At 36.1% G+C, this 23,388-nt stretch overlaps 2 protein-coding genes across 2 annotated transcripts; both read left to right on the forward strand.

Annotated features, from left to right (window-relative positions):
- The first annotated feature begins 9,159 nt into the window (after nucleotides 1-9,159).
- Nucleotides 9,160-16,200, forward strand: LOC140139125 (uncharacterized). Its single transcript, XM_072160907.1, has 5 exons — nucleotides 9,160-9,169; nucleotides 9,353-9,811; nucleotides 11,135-11,383; nucleotides 12,872-13,182; nucleotides 16,042-16,200. The coding sequence occupies exons 1-5, from the start codon at nucleotides 9,160-9,162 to the stop codon at nucleotides 16,198-16,200; spliced, it is 1,188 nt and encodes a 395-aa protein (XP_072017008.1).
- A 393-nt stretch (nucleotides 16,201-16,593) lies between these two features.
- Nucleotides 16,594-19,848, forward strand: LOC140139460 (ficolin-2-like). Its single transcript, XM_072161207.1, has 3 exons — nucleotides 16,594-16,736; nucleotides 18,407-18,668; nucleotides 19,151-19,848. The coding sequence occupies exons 1-3, from the start codon at nucleotides 16,692-16,694 to the stop codon at nucleotides 19,408-19,410; spliced, it is 567 nt and encodes a 188-aa protein (XP_072017308.1). The 5' UTR covers nucleotides 16,594-16,691; the 3' UTR covers nucleotides 19,411-19,848.
- The last annotated feature ends 3,540 nt before the right edge of the window (nucleotides 19,849-23,388 follow it).

Consider the following 23,388-nt stretch of genomic DNA (forward strand, 5'->3'; position numbering starts at 1 on the left):
TCAAAATTTTGGTTTGGTTTGCACCATTTTTCAATTCCGACTACCAATTTTGTCAAAATCAATTTGCGAATGCACCCATGGATGGATGATTTTCCAAACCGCAATAGATATTAGGAAATGAATTGCAGAAAACCTTCTGTTAATAAAATACTATGCTGAGCCACCAGCCTGGGTGGCTCACGCTCCAGTAATTTCAGGTGATTGAGCTCAGTAATACATCAAAGAATGTCTTCCAATTCATGAAATCAAATAGATAATCAGCTTATCGGATTAAAAGCTTAGAGGGAAGGTCTTGCTGCTCAGCGAGTGTTTGTAATTATCAGAAGGTTTTCTCCAAATTCATTCTCTAATGAAATATCGATTATTTCTGCTGGTTATATTAGAAATGAAGTACTGATTTGGACATTTTGGCAGTCGCAATTGAAAAAGGTGAAAAAAAACCCCGGATGTTCTGACAAAACTATAATACAGCGTGTAACAATAAAATTTATATAAATGCATTTTGACGTCTCAGGAAAAACTAAAAGAGTTATGGCACAAATATTATATGCAATACAATCAGTAATATCTTGGCTAACAGAAGACGTTTAGTTGGTTATGTCCGATTAACTAAATTGTCCAGAAAACGTGTTGGGCCACTTTTGCCATGTTTGCGCATATCAAGTTTTAACCGCGTAGATATGCTTATCGTGCATTGAACATCAAAGAACTGACACAAAAGAGTTATAAGTGGTGTTTCTTCATACAATTAACATGAACTTAATAATAATATGATATTTCTTTAAAATCTATTAATGAAGTCATGAAATTTCTTTCAAATTAGCTTATAAATAAAGTAATTTCTCATATCCTTTAGATATCATTGGTAAAATTGATAACAGTTTTTGCATCCATAAGTACAATTTTGAAATTAAGTTCAGCTGGGCTTCTAGCTGTTCTGGGGCGATCACTATTGCCAGCATTTCTGTTAACAAATTCTAGATAATTCTCATAGGTAAATGTAATTGTATGCCTTGGTGGAAGACATGAGTTTGGAAAATGAGCTATAAACAATCTTATGGTTTCTGCTTGACTCCATGTGCTACCGAATGTCACAACCATAAACATACGCTCTTCCAACGTGGATTGGGGTTGAAGTTGTTGAGCTGCAGCCACGATGTCTAGTAAATGAGGTTGTTATGTCAGTCCTTAGTTGTGACTTTCAAAAACGCAAAGAGATATTCTATTATGTAATCATTTCTCACCAGTTCGAATACCCCATTGTTTAAAACTACCTATCATAAGAGCACCGTCCAACTGGTCCATGGTTCGACTTTATTCAGCCACTTTTGTAACACTTAGACAAAAGTGGGCCAAGCGGTTTTAAGACTAGGTTACATAATTGCCCATATCTTCACTTGTACACCATCGATTGTATTGGAATAAAGCTTATCTTTTGGCTAAATAAATTATCTTGATAGATATATAAATATTAAGCCAAAAGATAAGCGGCTTTATACTTGTCTCATTCTATTTTCAAAATTGTACAAATTTTATTGTTACACCTTGTAAATAGACCACACGATGTGCCTTACAGAGGTGGGGAATATCTTTCTTTAGCCTACTATAATAGCTTGAAACACTAAAAATGAATTCCTAAAAAAAAATCAAAAATCTTACACTAAAAGACACAATATTTTCATGCCTAATTTTAACACTAGGATTTTGAAAAATGTATATCCAAGCACTATGTTTTTAACTGACATACTGAAGAAGAAAAATGCTTTATATTTGACCGAGAAAATTAATTCCAAAAAAAAAAGGTGTATCTCTGAATTGTGCTGATTTTAACATGTATCGATCGACTTTTAGCGCGACTATACATAACAAAAAAGAAGCTGTTGTCTAGAGTTGTCTAGAGTTCTGAGTGTTTAGTTGACATGAATTCTGTAATCTGATTGGCCAAATACTACTTGGATAAAAATACGTTTTATCTGCGTACTACTCATTAATATTTATGACATAGACATGGCAGGTAGTATTTTCCGTATTACTTGCTATAGACGAATCCAACGAGCCAAGTCATGGTCAGGATTTGGTCGGCCATTGACTGGGTCCCCGCAGCACCAAACTGGTGGTGTGACTGCCCAATTGGGTGGACTAAAGCCGCTTAAAATTAAATTCGATGTTAGATTCTTTTGTGTTGTAAACTGTCATCATTATTTTGTCCACGTGTAACACGGGTGATAGAATGCAGTTTAAAATACTCTCCAAGGCCGCATCATTTCACATTTTAGGTGAGATGGAGCCGACGGGGACCCAAATATGGCTGCCATTGAGGTGTAGGAATGATATAAAATTGGATTGTTTGAACCCAATACACAAATTTATTGGTCGAGCTATGAGTTTTAAAATATTGGACGAGACGAAGTCGAGTCCAATATTTTAAACTCATAGCGAAACCAATAAATTTTGTATTGGGTGAAAAAAACATCCAATTTTATCATTATTATGTTTTCAGAATCTTTTCTTGGTCAAATCATGACTTTTGGTAAAAAATGTAATTTTTGGTAAAAATTGGTCAAAAATGAGTTTTGGTCAAAAAATTGTACATAGAAAACAAAGTGAGCCTATCCAACACAGTCCAAGTTTTGAGTCCAAGTGTTGATTATATTGGACTCTTCAACTCTGTACAAAGTATAGGAAGGAAAATTCTGAGAACATAATAATGCGTGAAATTGGATTCGTCTATATCCTTAGCCGGGCGGCATGGCTGCACCGTGTTATTGAAAGCCAAGGAAGAAATGAGTCTACTTTTCACTAAGAATTTCAAACTAAATTCCTAACACGAATTCAACAAATCTGTGGTATTAAATCGAATAGAATTCATGTTCACTAAAGGAACAGGATTTAGCTATTATAGGATGTCTCCGGCAATCACAACATTATGCCTTATGATAGAAAATTAATTATCAAGCACGAATCACGTGGTTTTATTTGAAACAAACTCATATTGATCATTAGAACGAATTAACTGATTAATACAGCCGTCTTTCAACACGCGATATTCAAAATAACCGGGTGCCGAAATTGTCGAGTGCAATGACGTCCCAGTAATACAATGAAGGCTGACAACAATTAAGCACAAGTAATATTATAAGATTGTTGAAAGCTTATTTGAAAATGGCAAAATTACCAAGTATTCATACACTATTTTGAAACCAAAGGACGGACCTACCAAAACTGAGAGCTTTGGGATTGCCGTGTTAAATATGGATCAGAATACGGATTGGAATGAAGTTCACAATAATAACTTTTCTTGCAGTATTGGAACTCAACTTATGGCTTTTTACTTTAAAGTGTTTCACAGAGCACAAACAAGTTCTTTCATAAAATTGGTAGAATTGATTGCCCACCTTGTAGTTTTTGTAATAATTCTGAGGAATCCTTGGTGCATTTATGTTGTGATTGTGATAAAATCAAATGTTTGTGGAACAGTCTGACCCAATTTATTGAAAGCAAAACTGGTGATAATATTACAATTTCTTTCACCAAAAATGTTTGGGATTAATGTTTATGACTCTGAGCACAGCATTGTAATCAACTTTCTTGTATTATGTTTGAAGTTTTATATTCATAGATGTAAATTTCAAAAGACTTCTCCCAGTTTCCAAGCTTTTATGAACTTTGTGCGAATGAAACTTAATACAGTATTTTGGATTGTAGCAGCTAAAGGTAAATTGGGCAAACATTTTAAGAAATTTTCGTTTGACCTTAATGAGGATTGAGGTCACTTTGCCTGCCAACCTATTTTTATTTGCATTTCCTCTCCTTTAAACTTTTTTTTTTCACATTCTGCAACATGGGAAACTTGTCCTTTTGTCTGTTTCATTGTTGTCTGTGTTCGTTTTATTCTGTCCTTTCTGGTGTTAAAAAAATGTTATATCATAAAATCAGCCATCATTTATATTATGTAATTTGTTAATAAATCATAGACAGTAACACTATAGCTGTCGAAAGATAAAAACAAAACAATTAAGCACAAGTAACCATGACGTCATTGCACTAGACAATTTTGGCCGGCTGTTTTTATTCGTTTTTATGGTCAAGAATCAGTTGTTTAAAAAAAAACCACGTAATTCGTGCTTGATAATTAATTTTCTAACATATAAGGCAGATTGTTGTGATTGCCGGAGACATCCTTTAATATTATGCAAATAAAATAGGTGAAATGCGTCCAACTGTGAGTGGGTCATGTGACATTTGTGTCACCAACCATTGGTCTTGCATTGATAATGTTTTATTTGACTAGAATTATTATGTTTTGTTTAATTGTTTTATAGAGATCTGTTTGCAGCACACCGAGCAAACCGAGCAGAGCAGCACACACTACGACCTGGACGCGGGTTTTTCGGCTACTTCAGAGAGGGCTGTAGATGGCAATAAAAATGGCAACTTTTACGCCGGATCATGCGCACATACAAGTAGGTTTCCGTTAACGGCAGATACGTAGCTAATGGGGGGGTGCGGGAGATGTCGAACACCCCAAATTTACAAAATGGTCCACTTTTCAGGAATAAATAAGGTAAAAACAAAACAAAAACAGCAACACAAAAACAACAAAAAACAAAACAAAAGACAAAACAAAAAAACAACAAAACAACAACAAAAAAAAACAAACAAACAAAAACCAACAACAACAAAACACACACTACAAACAAATAAACAAATGAACCACTTATTCATATTAAGCCTTTCCTTTTGGATGTAACTTTTTAAAATTCCGCATCCCCCCACCGCAAAAATCCTGGCTACGCACCTGATTAGCAGCACAGTAATATCATAGTAATAAAGGTAGGCCTAATAATAATAATAGGGATAACAGGTCTACTATCATTATAATAAAAAAAATTCAAATTCTGTCAATTTCTTCTTTTCTTCTGCCAAAATGCCACGGGGGTGTTGCTTGGCCGTCCAAGCTTTCCGTCGCCATATGACTGTTGGCATTAAAGAGCTTTTAAATAGAAATAGAGTCGCAATAGATTATATAATCTTTTGTTCGTTAGATGCCGATTAGAAGTTGCGACAGGCTATTCATAAAAGTGGTACCATTGTTTCGAATAAAGGGGTTCCGCCATTAAATTGGTCACTGATCCGGCATCATATTAACGCTCTACACATCAGGCGAGTATCAATAAGTGACCACACTACAGTCATGTGTAAGGGCAGTCATGTGTAAAGTGGTACCATTGTACTCACGTATCCCAAATGTGTGCTTGTGTGGGTCTAAAGTCTATAAGGAGGCTTTAGCTGTCGATGCAATCATCTTTACCACCCACCTGACGTTAGGCGTTTCATTTAAATAAATTGAATGCTCTTGCTGATCGATTACACATTAGAATGTATGAAGGCTGCCATGTCCAGTCCATATATCTATATTATTATTACACTATAATGGTAATCGCTATACGTATACATGTAAGTATAAGTATAGGCCTATAAAGGTTGTTTTTAAGAAATTTCCATTTAATTTTATTTTAAGAAGGTGCTTGGTATAGAAATAGTGGCGTACCCAAAGAGGGGAGGGGTTGGGAAGGGGCAGATTGACCTCTGTGAGAAGTCTTGAGAGGGGAGGAGGGAGGAAGAGGGGAGGAGGGGATATGGAGAATGAGAGACGGCTGGTGGAATGGAGAAATAAAAAGATATAATAAAGACAAGTAGATAAATAGAAATATAAGGAAAATGATGGAATGAGAGAGGGAGGGTGAGAGGGGACAATGAGAGCGAGGGAGTGATAAAGTGTAGGCCTAGGAAAGAATAAGTACAGAGAAGGGAAAAGAAATGAATGATGAATACATTTAATAATAATTATTAGGCCTATATAATAACTAAACACATAACAGCACTGGGCAGCCATTCGATGATGTCAATGCCTTTATTCGTTACGTAATTAAAACGCCCAGTCAGATGTATTTCACACCTACCAAACACAAGTCACCCAATTTCGCAAACTGGACGTTGAATGTACACTCTCATGAATATTGATTGGCAACATTTTCCAATATGTCAGCGCTCTAATCGGAAACAATAGAACAATAGACCCTGCAGAGCGTTGGTTGGCATGATGATGCAATCGCACCACGTGGGATACCTGCTTGTGCGTACGATTTCTAAATTGAGTTTTTTGATGTTTGGTTCGGTTAGGGTTAATTGAAAAGTCTCCACGCTTTATTGAATGGAGAGGTCATCGGCTCCATTCTACCAGGTGGGGGCGGATGCGATATCGTCATATTTGACGTCGCCATTTGATTAACACATAACCACGAAATCTTCACAAACAAATTTAAATGTGTTATTTGGTGTCCAAGCAAAATTATGTTATTCTAAAACCGTTGGGGAACGACAAAGTACCCCACTGTAAGTATGTTAATTTTCCATTTATAACTGCTACCCGTCTATTTTGAATGGGCTGTCAGCCCTGTATCCTCGTCAGCCTCGTACGTCACGTGTCGCGTGTCCTATACCGCCTGCGTTCTACCTGATAATATGTGCATCAGACAGAGTTAATTTAATAGAGAGAATATGAATAATATATTAAAGGAGGATTTCGTGATCCTAGCATCCTCTTTTTATGACATTTTTCAGTAGATATCCATGAAAAAAGCTTATTTCCAAAATTTCAGTTGATTCCGATTTTGCGAGTTATGCATGATTATGTGTATTACACTGCTCCATAGACAATGTGTTGTAATTTCGTTCTGGTGCACCAGAACGAAATTCAAATTTGGCGATATTTTTGCTAAACGAATTAATCTGCAAGAAATATTTGATACATAAACATTATGTAGCCAGAGGTATGCAGTGGTGTAAAAATCTCAATTTTTTTTGGGAAAAGTGGGGGGATGAGGCTGTGGATCACGAAATGGCCCTTTAATGCTACGTTATGCTTTTCTTCATACAGAGGGAGAGCTCGGGCCCTGGTGGTCGGTGAACACGTACCAGACCGAATGTGTGGGAAATGTTGTGATCTACAATAGAGTAGATTGCTGTAGTAAGTGACGATTTAAGTGATTAATAAACGAAATACATTTAATAATATCGCAAAAATAACTTGCCGTGGAGGTCAGTTAGTTCAGTTGTATTTGATCACAAAACACATTGCAAAAAATAAAAAACAATATAATTACAGAGTAAACATTTTTGTAATAAATATATAAAATGCAATACATAATTAATATACAAATTAGCTAATTACAAAATAATACTATCATGTTGGGTTATTCCAGAAATTAAGTGCACACTCCCTATAAAGGAGTAACTTTTCATTAAAAGAAATGTCTGGATATCCAAGTTTGCTTTATGAAAACGACTGGAATTCCAGTTGTCAATGTCACTGGGAAAGACTTGGAAATGCATTTAAATGAATGGGGAATCACGGAACTGTCCAAAATAAGATTTCAAATTGAAGATTATATATTTTTTGCTGGATTTTTTTCTCCTTTTTACACTTTCCAACAACCCCAACTTGACTAAAAGTCTGGTATTCCTCTGTATGGGATATGCATCTATTTTCTAGAATACACCATTGTGGCGTTTGAGATGTGGGTGCCACAGAAATGCAGAGCGTGCATAATAATTGTGGCACACATTTAATAGTTACAGAACAAGTCTATAGCATTAATCCAATATATAACATTTATAAGTAAAGTTACATGCTATTAAGTATATGATTTATGGCTCAAAATTAAAACGGAACATATCTGAGAGTAAAAAGTAATATTTTATGTGAAAATATTATGGATATATCGTCGGCTGCATTCCATAGTGGCGTATAGTGAATTTTGATTTTTTTTGTAAATTGGCACATATATTTTTAATGATGTTCTCTTTCATTTTTATAAGTCTAATCAGTCAAAATTAGCTAATTAATTCGTAATTAATTAATTTAATGTGGCGTATCGTTACAAAGTATATTTTGTGTTTTCCATAGTGGCGTATCGACCATACGCCACTTTTTAAACACATTATATAATTAGGAAATATCGGCAAAAATGAAAAACATTGCATGTCATGGTGGTGTACACCTCGCTACATTCCGTAGTGACGTATCGGACCTATACGCCACTATGGAATGAAGCCGACGAAAAGTAACGCCATGGGGATTACACGGCGATCGAGGTGGCGTAAGGTTAACGTTAGGTTAGGGTATTGCGTTTTGCGTGTTTTCCATAGTGACGTATAGTTTTGTACTTATTGTTTTCAGTTTGCCAGCAATATTATGTATTTATTTCTTTTAAAAGCTATATAAAAATGAAATCTATTTAGTTTACTACAGAAATTTCACATCATTTATAAAATATGATGAATATCTGATTTACACAACTCGATTTTAAATTGGCATTTCTTTAAACCCGATTTTCTCGAAAAGTTGTTTATTCGTGGTGCCCCAATATACGCCACTATGGAATAAAGCCGACGATATTACAGATACTGCGTTAACATCGGAACCTTCAATTTGTATTATATATCTCATAAAAAGTTTCTTGTCATTTGATTTGTCAATTTCTATTAATTCTTTCTGCCATTTTTAGCGGCAAGCTGGAATAGGACTATTGCACTCCGCACCAGAACAATAGTCATTTTTCCATTGCACTGAAGCGGAGCTTCCATAGCAACGCTGACAGATGCGAGAGCGTATACCGTGACGTTTCCACCTCGAATCGCCAATTATAGGTGCGGTTGTTGCTTCTAAAATAAATATACATTTAGATATCTTTAAATTATTGGTCTTTCTGGTGATTTATAAAATTAAATGGAAGAAAGGAACTTGTATATGAGTTATATAAAACCAATATTGAATGTTTCTATTCCATCAATGGAAAGAATATTTCCATTCGGTGAAATATGAACTGTTTCTCAAAAGCCTTGTTGAATGGAAATATTCTTACCATTGAACACAATAAACACTCAATATTTGTATGTTATTTTCTTCTCAGAGTACCGTCTAGAAGGTGCAATTGTTCGCGTTGGCTTTGATTGTGATAAAGCTAACAATCCTATATGTGGACATGTGACTAGAGACATGATTGACCAGAACCAAAAAGTGGATGTGTTGTGCGACCAAGCCCTTATGGGAAAGTACATTAGTATTCACCTACCTGTCATACAGTTCCTGACACTATGCGAAGTTGTATGGTATACTGGCACATGCGAAGGTAATAATCTTATTATCAATGTGGACATTGTAATATATAAGACTTGTATGGACGAAGTAATAAGACCTCGCAGCAAAACTTCTGAAATCTTGCTTTTGTGACATGTCTATTATATTATCATTTTGAATCATGTTGTTGATTGTTTCTAATTCTTACAGGCAATGGTTGCATAGTAGGTTGGCCAATAGAAGACCGCGGAGGTCCAGACAGCAGTGGTTGGACGATTGTGTCACCCGATCAACCGTTTCTTTGTAGTGGCCATGTTATAACATGGACATATCAAGGAAAGTTCTCAGGAGCATTTCGAGCTATAGTATTCAGACCGACTGAGGGCTCTGTTACTGAATTCCAAATTGTCGGTATTAATAACATACCAGCAGGTGCAGTTAACACACCAGTCACTTATACAGTACCTGTAAATGAGCGCATTGCAGTCAGGGCCGGAGATGTGATTGGGTGGTCTTTTGGAGATGGTGTGATAACGTATAACAATGGAGGAAATTACAGTGTCCGATGGGTTAGCGAGAATCTACCTGCCAGTCTAGAAGTCAATCAAATAGTAGATTTCAATTATGGTGTTAAGCCACGGGAATACTCCATCGAAGCTACGGTTACAGGTAACACGTAGTACTTAAATTATGCGCCTTTAACTCAAGTGAACTTAAGATGGACACAGTCCATGTATAATGGATCACTGTGATCACTTTACTATATTGCATATAATCTTGAGAGAAGATTTACTGCCTGGCCAAATGGGCACTGGTCCAGGCCAGAGATCCCGGACCCGGATCCCTAAATTTGGGAGGGTAAAACAAATAAACTAGCGAAAAAGAACACTATGAAAATTTATAAAAACAGGGAAAATCTGTTCCAACTGACCAGCAGGGAACCAAAGGATGGATCCAAAAGGATACAACAGTGTCACACTAGCAATGGATAAAATTAAAAACAGGGAAAATATGACACAACATCCAAGGGGGAGTAACACAAAATATATAAACAGAGTTAAAAACCCGACGTTTCGAAAAGACAAAACGTTTCTTTTTCAAGCAGTAAAAAATGAGACCTGCTCTCAATATAGTGGAGACCAGCTCTGATCATAAAAAGAAGAAACTTTCTTCTTTTTATGATCAGAACTGGTCTCCACTATATTGAGAGCAGGTCTCATTTTTTACTCCTTGAAAAAGAAAAGTTTTGTCTTTTCGAAACGTCGGGTTTTTAACCTTGTTTATATATTTTGTGTTACTCCCCCATTGGATGTTGTGTCATATTTTCCCTGTTTTTAATTTGATAAAAATTTAGTAAAACACTGGTATGGTTTAGAATGAAAAAGGTATGTTACAGGGAGGGGGTAGAGTAGCAGATTTCAAACGTATGTATACAGGTGGATCCTAAAATTTACTTTGACCCAAGCCCTGAAAAAGGTAAGTGTCTGTAGCTCATAATTCATTAAAAGTTACAAATTACTTTTGTAATGAAAAATTATGATTATTTCAACGTCGATGGTTGATTTTGAGAGCTCCTTGTGTATATTGCATCATTGACTTGCACTCTTTTGATATTAGTACGTTTATGTTGGTTCCAAAAATTGATTTTTAATTTTGTCGAATCCGTAGGGGGGGGGGGGAAGTTACCCCTTAATCGAAAACATGAACAAATTTACCAAACTGTGTCCTGATTTATATTAGATAAATTATTTTAAATAAATTATTTTGGTAGCACGTCATAGGGGCAATTTTGCCATTTCGCTCCTCGTGAAATTAAATTCTGTCCAGTATGTCACTGCTACATCTGCATCTTTGAAAGGGCGCAGAGCTACCTTGCTGATAGTGCCCTTTTCTTTATATCCGCCTCTGACTGGTACCTTTTAACTTTATACACTGTCCACATGGTCTATATTATCGCACCATAATGAGCTATTTTTTCATGCGTTTTAACAGACAACGAAAAACCTGTATTGGAGTCATGTCCTGCAAACCAAACAACGAATGCAACTAGTGGCACCTGGACCGCAACGATCGTATGGCATGAACCTACCGCTACTGATAACTCTGGGAACCTACCTACAGTCATATGTGATCCGCCGTCAGGAAATGACTTTGCAATCGGGCAAACACCTGTTACATGCACAGCTTCGGACAGATCCAGGAATAGCGAAACTTGCTCATTCTACATTGATGTTGTTATTGGTAAGACTGTTTACTATATTTAATTTAATTTGAGTGACAGAGCGAGGGCTAGACTAAGGCTAGACTATGCCATAGTCGATTTTTGATAAATAAAAATACGTTATTAATCATGATGAACGCATTCAGTTGAACTCGAAATTATACTGATATTTATTACATCAAAATACTAGTATAAAATGGTTATGAAAAAGTTTATATAATTATATTTGTGACAGTAAAAGTAAAGTATACGTAGGCTTATATTATTGAATGCAACATATCATAATGGCATAACTATAATGGCACTTCAATACTGAACAATTCTAATTTTAGAATCTGCCAGTTTATTACGAGTTAAAAATCGACTATGGACTTTCACTTTTAAGCAGAACTTTACCCAGGGACTTCGTTCATGTCACACTGTCAAACACACTGTCAATCATACTTGTTTATCAATCAAATCTAACCACAAGACTAGGCATGGTGGTACAATACGCGCTAGATGCGTACGTTCATCCACCAACTTTCGCGCCAACACAAAAGCGCCGCATTCCAAAGATAGATGTGTACCATGTATAGTTAATGGTAATGGTACGTGTCGGGAGGATTTAAACAATAACGAGATCTGGGCGACCAATCACAAGCCAGATTCATTTAAAGATGCATTACATCATGACCAATTTTAGTTAGGCCAGAAATTGGCCTAACTCTCCATAGAGTCCCATGTTAAAAATGTTTACCGCAATCCAAAGTCAGTAGTCCACTTGGGAAGCTAACATACAGAGGGAGTACGGTGACTGAAAAGATGATCAGTTGTGAAAATCTATCAATTGTGCACAAATTAATTAAATCGGAGTTTTTAAGCTTAAATGCAATATCCAGAGTATGCACAATCATGACAATGGGCAAGTGGACTACGGAGTAGTCTAGACTAAGGCCAAAAAAGTCCTGTATGCTCAGACATGGGGTAGAAAGGAGTGTGTCGATAGGTCGATTTGTTTTTACGTGTTGCAACAAGTGGGGGTGAGAGAAAATATACGTAAAATATACGACATGCAGCCTTACATTTTGTACCTTTGACAACAAAATCTTGATAAAGATTCAGTAAAAATTCAGTATAAATGCATGCTTGTTGCAAGGGTGACAGGCTGGAAGCCTGTAGTACAAAAATCCCAGATCATACTTGCCATGATGTTGATTGATGGTAAAATATTGTTGGGGAGGGCTAAATGGGAAAAACGAAAGCTCTGATTGCCTGGAATATTAACTTTCAAGTGTCATTTGGCATATTTATAGGAAAAAATACCCATCATTTTCTTTATTTTTATATCATTGGTAAAAAAGTGTTTGATGTTTTTTGATTTTTTGGGTCGGTCGTGTCTGGGCAAACAAAGACTTTTTTGGGCTAATAATAAGAATTTGATCTTAAAAAGAAGAAACTGATTCCTAATTTGATCTTTAAAAAATGGAACTGATTATTATCGAGCATATATTTTTCTTTTTTTTTAGATAATTGCCAACATCAACTTGGAATGGAGGATGGACGGATACAAGATGGTCAAATCAGAGCGTCCAGTCAGGTAAACGGGGACCAGGGTGCTCAAAACGCCAGACTGCGTAATGCCAAACACTGGTGTGCATCACAGAGAAATGGTAACCAATGGATCCAGGTAGACCTACGCGCCGTAATGTGGGTTAGTGGAGTGATGATTCAAGGAAGGGCTATATACGCCCATTGGGTGACTAAATTCAAAGTGCTTTATGGAATCGATGGATTAGAGTGGATGTACATCCAGGTGCCTTATACCCAGACACATATGGTATGTAACAAACCTGGGGGAACTCCGATAGTAAAGTGACATGCACATTTCAAACTTATTCCATTAGGAAACGAATTTGGAGAAAACCTTCTGTTAATAAAATACTATGCTGAGCCACCAGCCTGGGTGGTTCACGCTCCAGTAATTTCAGATGATTGAGCTCAGTAATACATCAAAGAATTTCTTCCAATTCATGAAAACAAATAGATAATCAGCTTATCGGATTAAAATCTTAGAGGGAAGGTCTTGCTGCTCAGTGAGTGTTTGTAATTATCAGAAGGTTTTCTCCAAATTCATTCTCTAATACATTGCATATTTACCTAAACATTGAATTATACGGCCCGGCGCACAAAGAAACATTGATTGGGCGCACAACAGTTTTACTATGAGAAATAAAACATATCACTCTTCTTTTCCTCATAATCAATTATTTTTTATCATCAAAACTTTTAAGTCTTGGGTATTTGTGTGATTATGGAAGTCCATTCTTTCCGATTATGAAAGAATCCATTCTTTTGGCAATTTTAAGCCCTCATCTTTAAATGAAAATTATAATATTGCCTCAATACCTCAATATAAAATTGGTTTCCACTTTGAAATAAAACCACAAGACTTTTTGGTGCCAAACAAAGAAAGTGTTTGCGTAAACGGTAAGTTTTATGTCTCAATTACATAAGAATATTTAACATGTTCATGAATATGAAAAGAAAACCTCGTCATTTGATTAATCCAAAATTTATTTTATTATTATTATTTATTTTAATCTAAACCCATCTCCATTGCATCTAGTATAAGGTTAAATACCACTGATAGGCCTGGGCGATACATTGAAATACCACGAGTAACTATTTGTTTTCATTGCATTCAAAATGACTGCATTAAAATCGCTGAAATTGATCAAGTTATATAGCCAAAAAAGTACTTTTTAGAGTTTGATGCTTCAAAATGGTACTTTTCTCTCTTTATATATCGGTTTTTAGTAAATATTCGCCCTATCATATTGTAACTTTCAGCTTCGAGGGCGCACTGTCATTTTAAGGTGTTTACGGTTCAGTGCGTTAAAACAAGAAAAGTCTCAGGTCAATCTATGTTGATCTAAATCATATAGTTTCACCTGATATTAGTGGCATTGAACTGTGAGAGTTCTGAATATGAGAAAATTCCACCGAAATTAGGCATTTTCCCATTGAAACCCGTGTAATACATAATTAGTGGTATTTAACCATAAGGCAAGATTAGGCGTCAGATCACTTTCTTATAAATCAGCTAACGCTCTAGTAATTCCAAACTTGGGTGGAAAGGCTGTATAATAAGCAAGTCTGTGCTGACATGGAAAGGTTCTGAACATGCTGAAGGACAATTTAGCTATTTTATCAGAAGTAAAAAATTGTGCAATACTTTAAAATGTCCCATAAGCTTATGATATGTGACTGTACAACACGAATGAGCCGTAAATGTCCTAAATTGTATTCTGAGTTGGAGTGTAAAATGTGCATGAAGGTCGTTTTAATCGGTACCTCAAGTTGTCGCGACATCTATCTCATTTTATAGTCAAACACCATTCCATAATCCTATAGATAATAACATCACTGCTCTTCCCCATCTGACTCATTAGATCAGTTGGCAGAGCATCGGTCCGGTGATCCGAAGGTCCCAGGTTCAAATCCTGGATGGTCACTGAAATTTTTTCACTGACTGTCATTTATTTATGTGGAGACTTGTGTTAAAAACTTTTCTCATAATAATCCTATCGTTGAAGAGAATAATAAGCTTCTATCTTAGATGGCTATAGAATTTTTAATAGCGCTGGTCTTTGTTTGCTTTGGCTAAATCCTGTTCAAGTGGTGGGTTACCAGGCATTGTATTTTGTACATTGTGTAACCAAAAATTAACAGTGAGAGAACTTTCTTGAACCTCGTTGACTTGGGGATGATTTGAAATGACCGCCAATTATGACTGTTTGATATTTATTCAAGTCAAATGATATACTAGTTTAAAGCGTATTATGTATATTTTCTAAACACGAAATCAAACAAAATTGACCGGGGAGGAATTTACGGCTCATTCGTCGTGTATATGCGATCACAATTTTCAATATGTGAGTGTTTCGGGGGCAACATTGTGCGAATAAATGGTTTTCTTGGGGAAAATGTTAACTTATGAGGGTCTTTCGCAGCCAGGTGTTAAAATGGACCTTTCGAGGGAAGCTCCTAAAAATGAGTTCTTTTGGGGTAGATTATTAAAAATTAGGTCGTATGGTTGCAGAGGTTGTCATAGTAGGAATTGTTCATCAAAATGATCTTTGGAGCCAAATTTGGCTTGTGGAGGAAACAAGAAAATGATGGGGTCTTAGGAATAGGAGTCGTTGTACGAAAAAAATAAGAGGAATATGGGGTCGTGAAGGAAAACAAGAAAAAGATGGGGTCTTAGGGGCAAACGGGGTTTTAAGGAGTGCACATAATGTACATCTTAATATTAAGTACCCCCCGGAATGAACCCAAGGCATAGGCCCACTGAAATCATGGCCCGTGTTTAAGTCTCGAGGTTTTATCTGATATTTCAGATTATTTGATATTTTTACCTGGAATATTGATGCACGATGGATTTGCTTTTACCGCCATGTTTAAAATATCAAATGTTTTCCTTAACATGCTTTGTTGAATATGGTATAATTCATCCTGATTCATCCTGATTGGTATAGATTTTGTAAATTATAATCGTAAAATATAAAATACAGTGCTTGATACACCCGAGTATATTATTTAAATCATAATTATACAGGGTTACCCTTCAGATGAATCTACTATTACAGGGACCCTGTGAAAATTAAAGTTTTATTTAAAACATTATTATGTTCAGGTTTTTGATGGCACTTCTGACCACAACACCGTACACACCAGATTGTTTCCTTCACCCGTTCGAGCGGCTTTCCTCAGAATACATGCCATTGAGTGGCATAATTTAATCTGCATGCGTTTTGACCTCATAGGATGTGGAGGTGAGCAAAAACTAATTTGAAAACGTTTCAGTAAATCAAACATAGGCGTCTGAAGCAGGGGCGTATCCAGGTTTCTTGGTCGGCAGGGGGGGCAAAATAAATTGTCTAAAAAATTGCAGTTACAACATGCAATTTTTGTTTTTAGAGAGACTGTACATGTTTCGAGCTTCCCAAAAAGGCTTTATTGGGACGATGTGCGCGCGTAGATACGTCGCTATGTGAAACGCATATCAGTTTTCCATAATGACGAAAACTTTCGTTAGTGATTAATTAAAGTAAAGAAAAAATATTATTTATATTAATTTGCTATAAGTCTCTTCAGTAATTCCAACACTTACTAGCACCAAGATAATAGATTATGGTTAACGTTTATTTCCCCTAATATTTTGGTACCTTTTCTGTTCCAGAACCAGAAGATTGTTTTGAGATCTCTACCACCACATATGGAAGAAACCCGAGTGGTATCTATTGGATCTATCCCATTATAAGTGGTACATCTACACAAACACGTATGGAAGTATGGTGTGACATGGACACAGACGGGGGAGGCTGGACTGTGAGTTTTAAGATGTTCTTTATCTATTTAAAGAAAGAAAGAAGGAAAGAAAGAAAGAAAGAAAGAAAGAAGGAAAGAAAGAAAGATACAAACAAAACGAGATAATGATAATAATAATAATAATAATATTAATAATAACAATAATCATAATAATAATAATAATAATAATAATAATAATAATAATAATATAGGGTTCTTAGTAGGCGCACAATCTTCAAAAGCACTCAAGGCGCACAGTGTCATCATCCTGATATCTTCATGGCAGAAATCGCCATGATAGGTTGAATCAACATTTTGTTCCGGCCATTTTGTTCCGACCTGTTTAATAGTTTTGAGACGCATAATGGGTCGAGGGACATCCGACTAAGGCTATTGACAACAGATGATGGTGGATGCGATATCGCTATTTTGGACGTCGCCATTGGATTAACACATACTCAGGAAATCTTCACAAACAATTCTAAATTTGTTATGTGGTGTCAAAGCAAAATTATCTTACTCTAAAACCGTTGGGGTTCTGCAAAGTACCCCACTGCAAGTATGTTAATTGTCCATTTATAATCGCTAACCGTGTATTGTGAATGGGGCTGTCAGCCCTGTATCTTCGCCAGCCTCGTACGTCCGTGTTGCGTGTCCTATGCCGCCTGATTGACAATAGCCTGGTGACTGACCTCTGTAGATGTCAGTGAGCATGGTATACGCCATGATGTTATCTGCTTTTAGACTGCCTCCACCAGTGGCCTACGCTGCGCTATAGTTCGGCACATATATATAAAATCAGAATTTTGTCAGATTTGAGCTCAATACGCACGGTTCTTTCTCAATACGCAAGCTAACGACTACCGTATTCTTTCAACACATATATTCAAGTGCAAGCCTTGAAATCGGCTTCTACCCCGGTATCCAAAGATTTATCGTCTGAATATCAAATCGTGCATAGCACATCCTGGGTATTGATTTTAGCGTCTCTGCTGTACAATGTAATTATTTACCAAGCGATGTCGGTGTGAGGCGCACAAACAATAAAGACAAAGGAAAAGCACAAAGAAAAAGATGAGTTTTAAGTTGCTTTTTGAACTGAGTAAGCGAATGTGTGTTACGGAGATCATTATAAATCAATATCAAATTGCATTGCTAACTCAATAACAGCTTCATATTTATGACAGAGCAACATAGACTTGCTGTTATGAAAGTTATGGTCAAAAATAGTTTCCCACCATAAATATATCAAAATGTTAGCCGCTGCTATGACTTGTTTAACAATGGCCATAGAATGCATCAATAATTTTAAAAATCCAAGCACAAACGGGCCCAGACCACCGCGCATAGTTATATGACATGGCTGTAGAACATTTTGTTCTATAAAAAGCACCCGAAAATAATGTGAATTTATAGTATACAAACCTAAAGGTTTAGGAATACACAGGTGACACATGCCCCACACAAAGACACAAAAGTGACCCAAGCTATTCTAGGACTACTTTTCATAATTGGCCAAATATTCAGTTATAGACCACAAATTTTATTAAAACAAAGCTTATGCAGTCGCTTAAAACACTACCTTGACAACTGAGTAAACCTCAATACAATCAATAAGTCACACGTTTGCCTATTATAATACTATTTGTTAAATTGTATAAATATGTTCGTTACAACCTGTATAATGTCAGGTGTTTCAGCGACGTGTTGATGGTTCAGAAGATTTTTTCCGTTACTGGGCAGATTATAAGGCTGGATTTGGTGAACTTGCAGTGGAACATTGGCTTGGTAATGATAACATCTATGCCTTAGTTAACAATGGCAAGACGTACGAGTTAAGATTAGACTTAAGTGACGGAATTGAGTGGAAGTATGACTTGTATGCGTCATTTGTCATCAGTGACGAGGCGAGTGGTTATACATTAACGCTTGGAGCAAATATTGACGGAGACGGTAAGATCATGTGCATCTTGTGTGTGAGGATGGAGGATATTAGTGGGTCGTATAGTGCTATAGGTGCCCGAAGAGGTACCGATGGCACTTTTGATCGTACCCTGAACATTTGTAAAGTGCATTCATTTTGTATTTAAATGAAAAACAATAACACTATGCAACTGTTAATTATCATGCTTGATACAATTTATTACATCTCCAGGGAGTGATGTTAAGAGTCATCGGTACCTAACCGGTCACCGATAGTTCTATAAGACCAAATTGGATGTGGCGCCTAAGAGTGAAGGATAAGTTCAAATTGTCATTTTGCTACGAACCATTTGGCAAAAAACAAGGAAAACAACAGTAGCAAAGTTGAAGTCCCATTCAACACTTCGCATCTTGTTCATTCTTGTACTAACACAATATGCGAGTGTGTCTTTCATATGAACTTACAGTTGTAATAAATTAGTCACATATTTTGTTATGTTTGTTTTCTCCAGCGGGTAATTCATTCAGTAATCAGAACAGACAGGCATTTACCACACGTGACGCAGATCATGACTCTCGCGGGGGTGAAAATTGTGCCATCACGTACAAAGGTGGTTGGTGGTACTCGGCGTGTCATTGGTCCAACTTGAACGGACTCTATCTTAATGGAACTCATTATACCTATGCTGTTGGTATTAATTACGTGTCATGGAAGGGTCATCATTATTCATTAGCTGCAACGGAGATGAAATTGCGTCCCGCAGCACCTTGAAATGAATGACAATAAATCCCGGAGTGGGTACTCGCATGCAAAGGTGGTATGGGTATGTGCGGCGGTCAAGGGTGCCTATTCAGGCTCTCAAACAGTTCCTTAAGACCCATATTTGGATCACGTCCAAGTTCGTTGAGCCTCACACTCTTACAATTGTAGCTCTTTATTCATTCATTCATATTTTATTTTGCCAATTTATCTTAAATTTGGAAAATATTGGATTTTTTTTAGCTTCAAAGCCTATAATTTGGCCGAAATTTAGTTCACAAGACCCATCAAAAATATTGCAATTTCAATTCATCAAGCCCCTATTTTTCCCAAAACCAGTACTTATCCCCAAAGTCCGCACACCCCTACCAAAATTTGAGTTAAGTACCCCAGCCTGGCAATAAGTGGAATAACGGTAAATGTAGTTGTGGCATTAAAGAAGCAAGTATAGGTTGTAACAATGTATACAATTTATTAGGGCAAATATGTCACTTATCGATTGTATTGCATTTAATTGGTTGTCAAGGTAATTTAAACTACTATATATATATATGTTTAAAAAAAAAAATCGGTGGTCTAAAAGCAAAGATATGGCCAATTGTGCAAATTAGTCCTAGGATAGCCTGGGTAACCTTCGTGTGTTTGTGTAGCAAAAGTGACCGAATTAAGTTGAATTATGAACCATCTGGTCGGTGTTCTTAAGATGGGTAATTTTTAAACAATGAGGGGTTTGAATTGGTATATTAATCTCTAAATTTGAATAAATATCATATTACTTATTTACTAATGTCAATTACTTGAGATATTTGACGATTGGAATGCGAGTTTATACTGCGCGGTAAAAATTTGTTATGAGCGAACATGGCAAAAAGAGGCCTAACTCTGGCGATTAAGTAAAACCAGGCATATCATTTGAACCTGAAATAGGAAAGAAACTAAGTAAAGTTTTTCTGTTAGCCAAGATATTACGGATTTTACTGCATATCACGTTTACACCACGATTCTTTCTAAAAAGCAAAAATGCTATTACTATCACGAAAGTGGATTTTACGCTATGCAAGCTTGATATGCGTGGAAATGTCAAAAGTAGCCCTTGAGCATAACGTTGGAGCCCGAACTAGTAAAGAAACCAAGTAAAGTTTTTCTGTTAGCAAAGATGCTACTGATTCCACGGCATATAACATTGTTGCCATGATATCTTCTTTCTTCTAAAAAGAGAAATATTATTGCAATTGTATAATTTTTATTGTTACACGGCATCCGCGAAAGGGGTCGAATAATAATTTAACAATGAGAGTTGGAAAATTAGGATCAAATAATTTTAAGTTTTTACCGGAGGGAAGAGCAAAGTTATACCCCTACCAGAGATTCTCCCCAGCAAACACAAAAACTTTTTTCAAACATTTTAACGTGTTATATTTTTGGTTTTGGTTTAGATAAAAACATTTTAATAACATTAAATGTCGGGTTATATGAAGGTCATGAAAACGTTTTAAAAACGTTTTGTATGAAATCACACTGAACAATTTTTCTAAAATGTTTTCAAAATATTTTTGTAAAATATTTTTGGCAAACATGTTTTGCCAAATATTTTGTCAAAACTTTAATAACATTATGTTAGAATATTTGCAGCAGGTTATCTTTAAATGTTATAGAATGTTCTGAAAACATTTTATACCCTTTATAACCCGACATTTAAAGGTTTTCTGGCAACACTTTCTAATTTATTGCGAATGCGAAGTCGAAAACGTTTTGTGTTTGCTGGGTTCACATCACATGACGGGGAATACTTACAAAGCTACTGCCAAAATAGCTTTTATCGGGGAAATGCATTCCTCATGATAAGCACCATCTCTGCATCTCTGGCAGGAGTGCAGATTTTCCCAAAGTCGGCAATAGAACCCTATCTGGCTCATCCACTATAGAGTATTGCAAGATTAATGCATATAAAATCCATTATTATGTTTTGATGAATCCAAGTGTGTGAAAATATTGGATCCAAAACATAATAATGATAAAATTGGATGCTTTACGCCCAATATTTATTGGTCTCGCTATGAGTTTTAAAATATTGGACTCGACTACGTCTCGTCCAATATTGTTAAAACTCATAGCTTGACTAATAAAATTGGCTCAATCGATCCAATTTTATATCAGAATATGGTGTGTCCGACAAAACTTCATACAGGGTGCCCCCCCCCCCCGAAAAAAAGTGTCATTGCACCCTCTTTTCTCCTATTTCAGAAAGGTGATCAAATATATTTTGGTACGGAAAGAAACCTTCAATCGTTAGCTAAAATAAATAAATAAATTAATAAATAAATAAAGTAATTTCAAGCGGGTCACAACTTTTGAAGATATGCTCCGTATTTGTCTATTTCCACGGAGGAGGTTTGGCTACTTCAAGATTGAAAAGGATATGAATATCAAACATTCCTCAATGATAACTTTATATGATAACTTTATTTAGGAATGAGCTTTACCGGGGGCTTATGGGCTATGGATTTTGTTAGGTGTCATTTATTTGTGGGTAAAATGGATATGGGATGGGACTTCTTTTGCTACAATTGTAGCTACTAATTTTTGTCCATACCATTTTGTTTTATTATGCTTCTTACTTTGTTGTTTCTTGCTTTCTTTCTATTTACAACATAAGTCATTTCTCTTTCTCTGGAAAGGGCTGTTTGGTTTGCCTTTGGTTCTTCTGAAGTAAATTTACTGTGCTGCTCTGCCCTCTACCTAGTTGCCTCCTTGGCGAATACGGGTTTCAGCACTGGTCATTGCAGCAATTGCGTTGCGTACTATCCTTGTGCGCCAGATACTTGCGAATGCAGTCCTCGCTTATAGACGTCGCTTTGGATTTTGCCCCAAAGGAATAAATCAAGTGGTGAGAGGTCTGTTCATCTTGCAGGCCACTCCACAGCATGACCCTCCCAAGCACACTGTTTGCTAGCCGTGGACAGAGTGAAAAACGGATACTTTTTTTTAAAAGGGCATACCTTCAAAAGTTGCAAGCCGATTGAAATAATTGTTTTGGTTTATCAAAGCTAACGATTAAAGGTTTTTTTTACATACCAAATGAAATGGAAAGAAGTGGGCGCAATGAGGGTTCTGTTTTTTTGGACACCCTGTATGAACAAAACATAGAAATAAGATTATGTCACAGTTCAAAACTTTTAAAATGCTACTAGTGCCAGACGCTTGCACCGATTTCGACCATTATTATGTTAGACAAAATATGCAAATATTCTCATTAATATTCATAAATATGCAAATAACATGACACAAAACTATACAGCACATCAAACTACCATGACCAATCAAACCAAGTTTGATATAATATTGAATGGCTGAGCATGATACCATAACATATCGGATGAGTCATAAAAATATCGGACGAGCCAACGGCGAGTTCGATATTTGTATGACGAATCCAAAATGTTATGGTATCATGCGAAATAAGCCATCCAATATTATAATTATTAGGTTTTCTTAACTCCTAATAACCCTGAAAACATAATAATGAAGTTGATCGGTTATTGTGTTCAAGCTGCAGAGAGGATTAATGAAAAATTAGGCAAAATATGCAAATAAGCTCATGAATATGTATAAATATGCAAATAACATGACACAAAACTATACAGCACATCAGGCTACAAACAACCAGGCATGCAACCATTTGGATGATAACATAAGCCCCATATATATTATGTGGGGGCCAAAAAATCAGGTATGGTCGATTTCGCAGTCAATATTCGCGCTCACAAAGATTGCCACCAAACGGGCATGTAAAGGGTTGACATTTGACCGATGAGTTCAAACCACGTTTCGAAGCTGATGATCTATCATGCAATAAATCATAGTAGATTTCAATTCACCTTATGGATTGTGAAAAGTTTATTGGAAGTGAGATGATGTTTCCTAATTTAGCCATTTAACAAAACCGAAGTGTACTTCTTAACATTAATCTAATTGATCTTATGGAAACCA

This window comes from Amphiura filiformis, chromosome 18 (genome assembly GCF_039555335.1).
Source record: "Amphiura filiformis chromosome 18, Afil_fr2py, whole genome shotgun sequence".
Classification (NCBI taxonomy): domain Eukaryota; kingdom Metazoa; phylum Echinodermata; class Ophiuroidea; order Amphilepidida; family Amphiuridae; genus Amphiura; species Amphiura filiformis.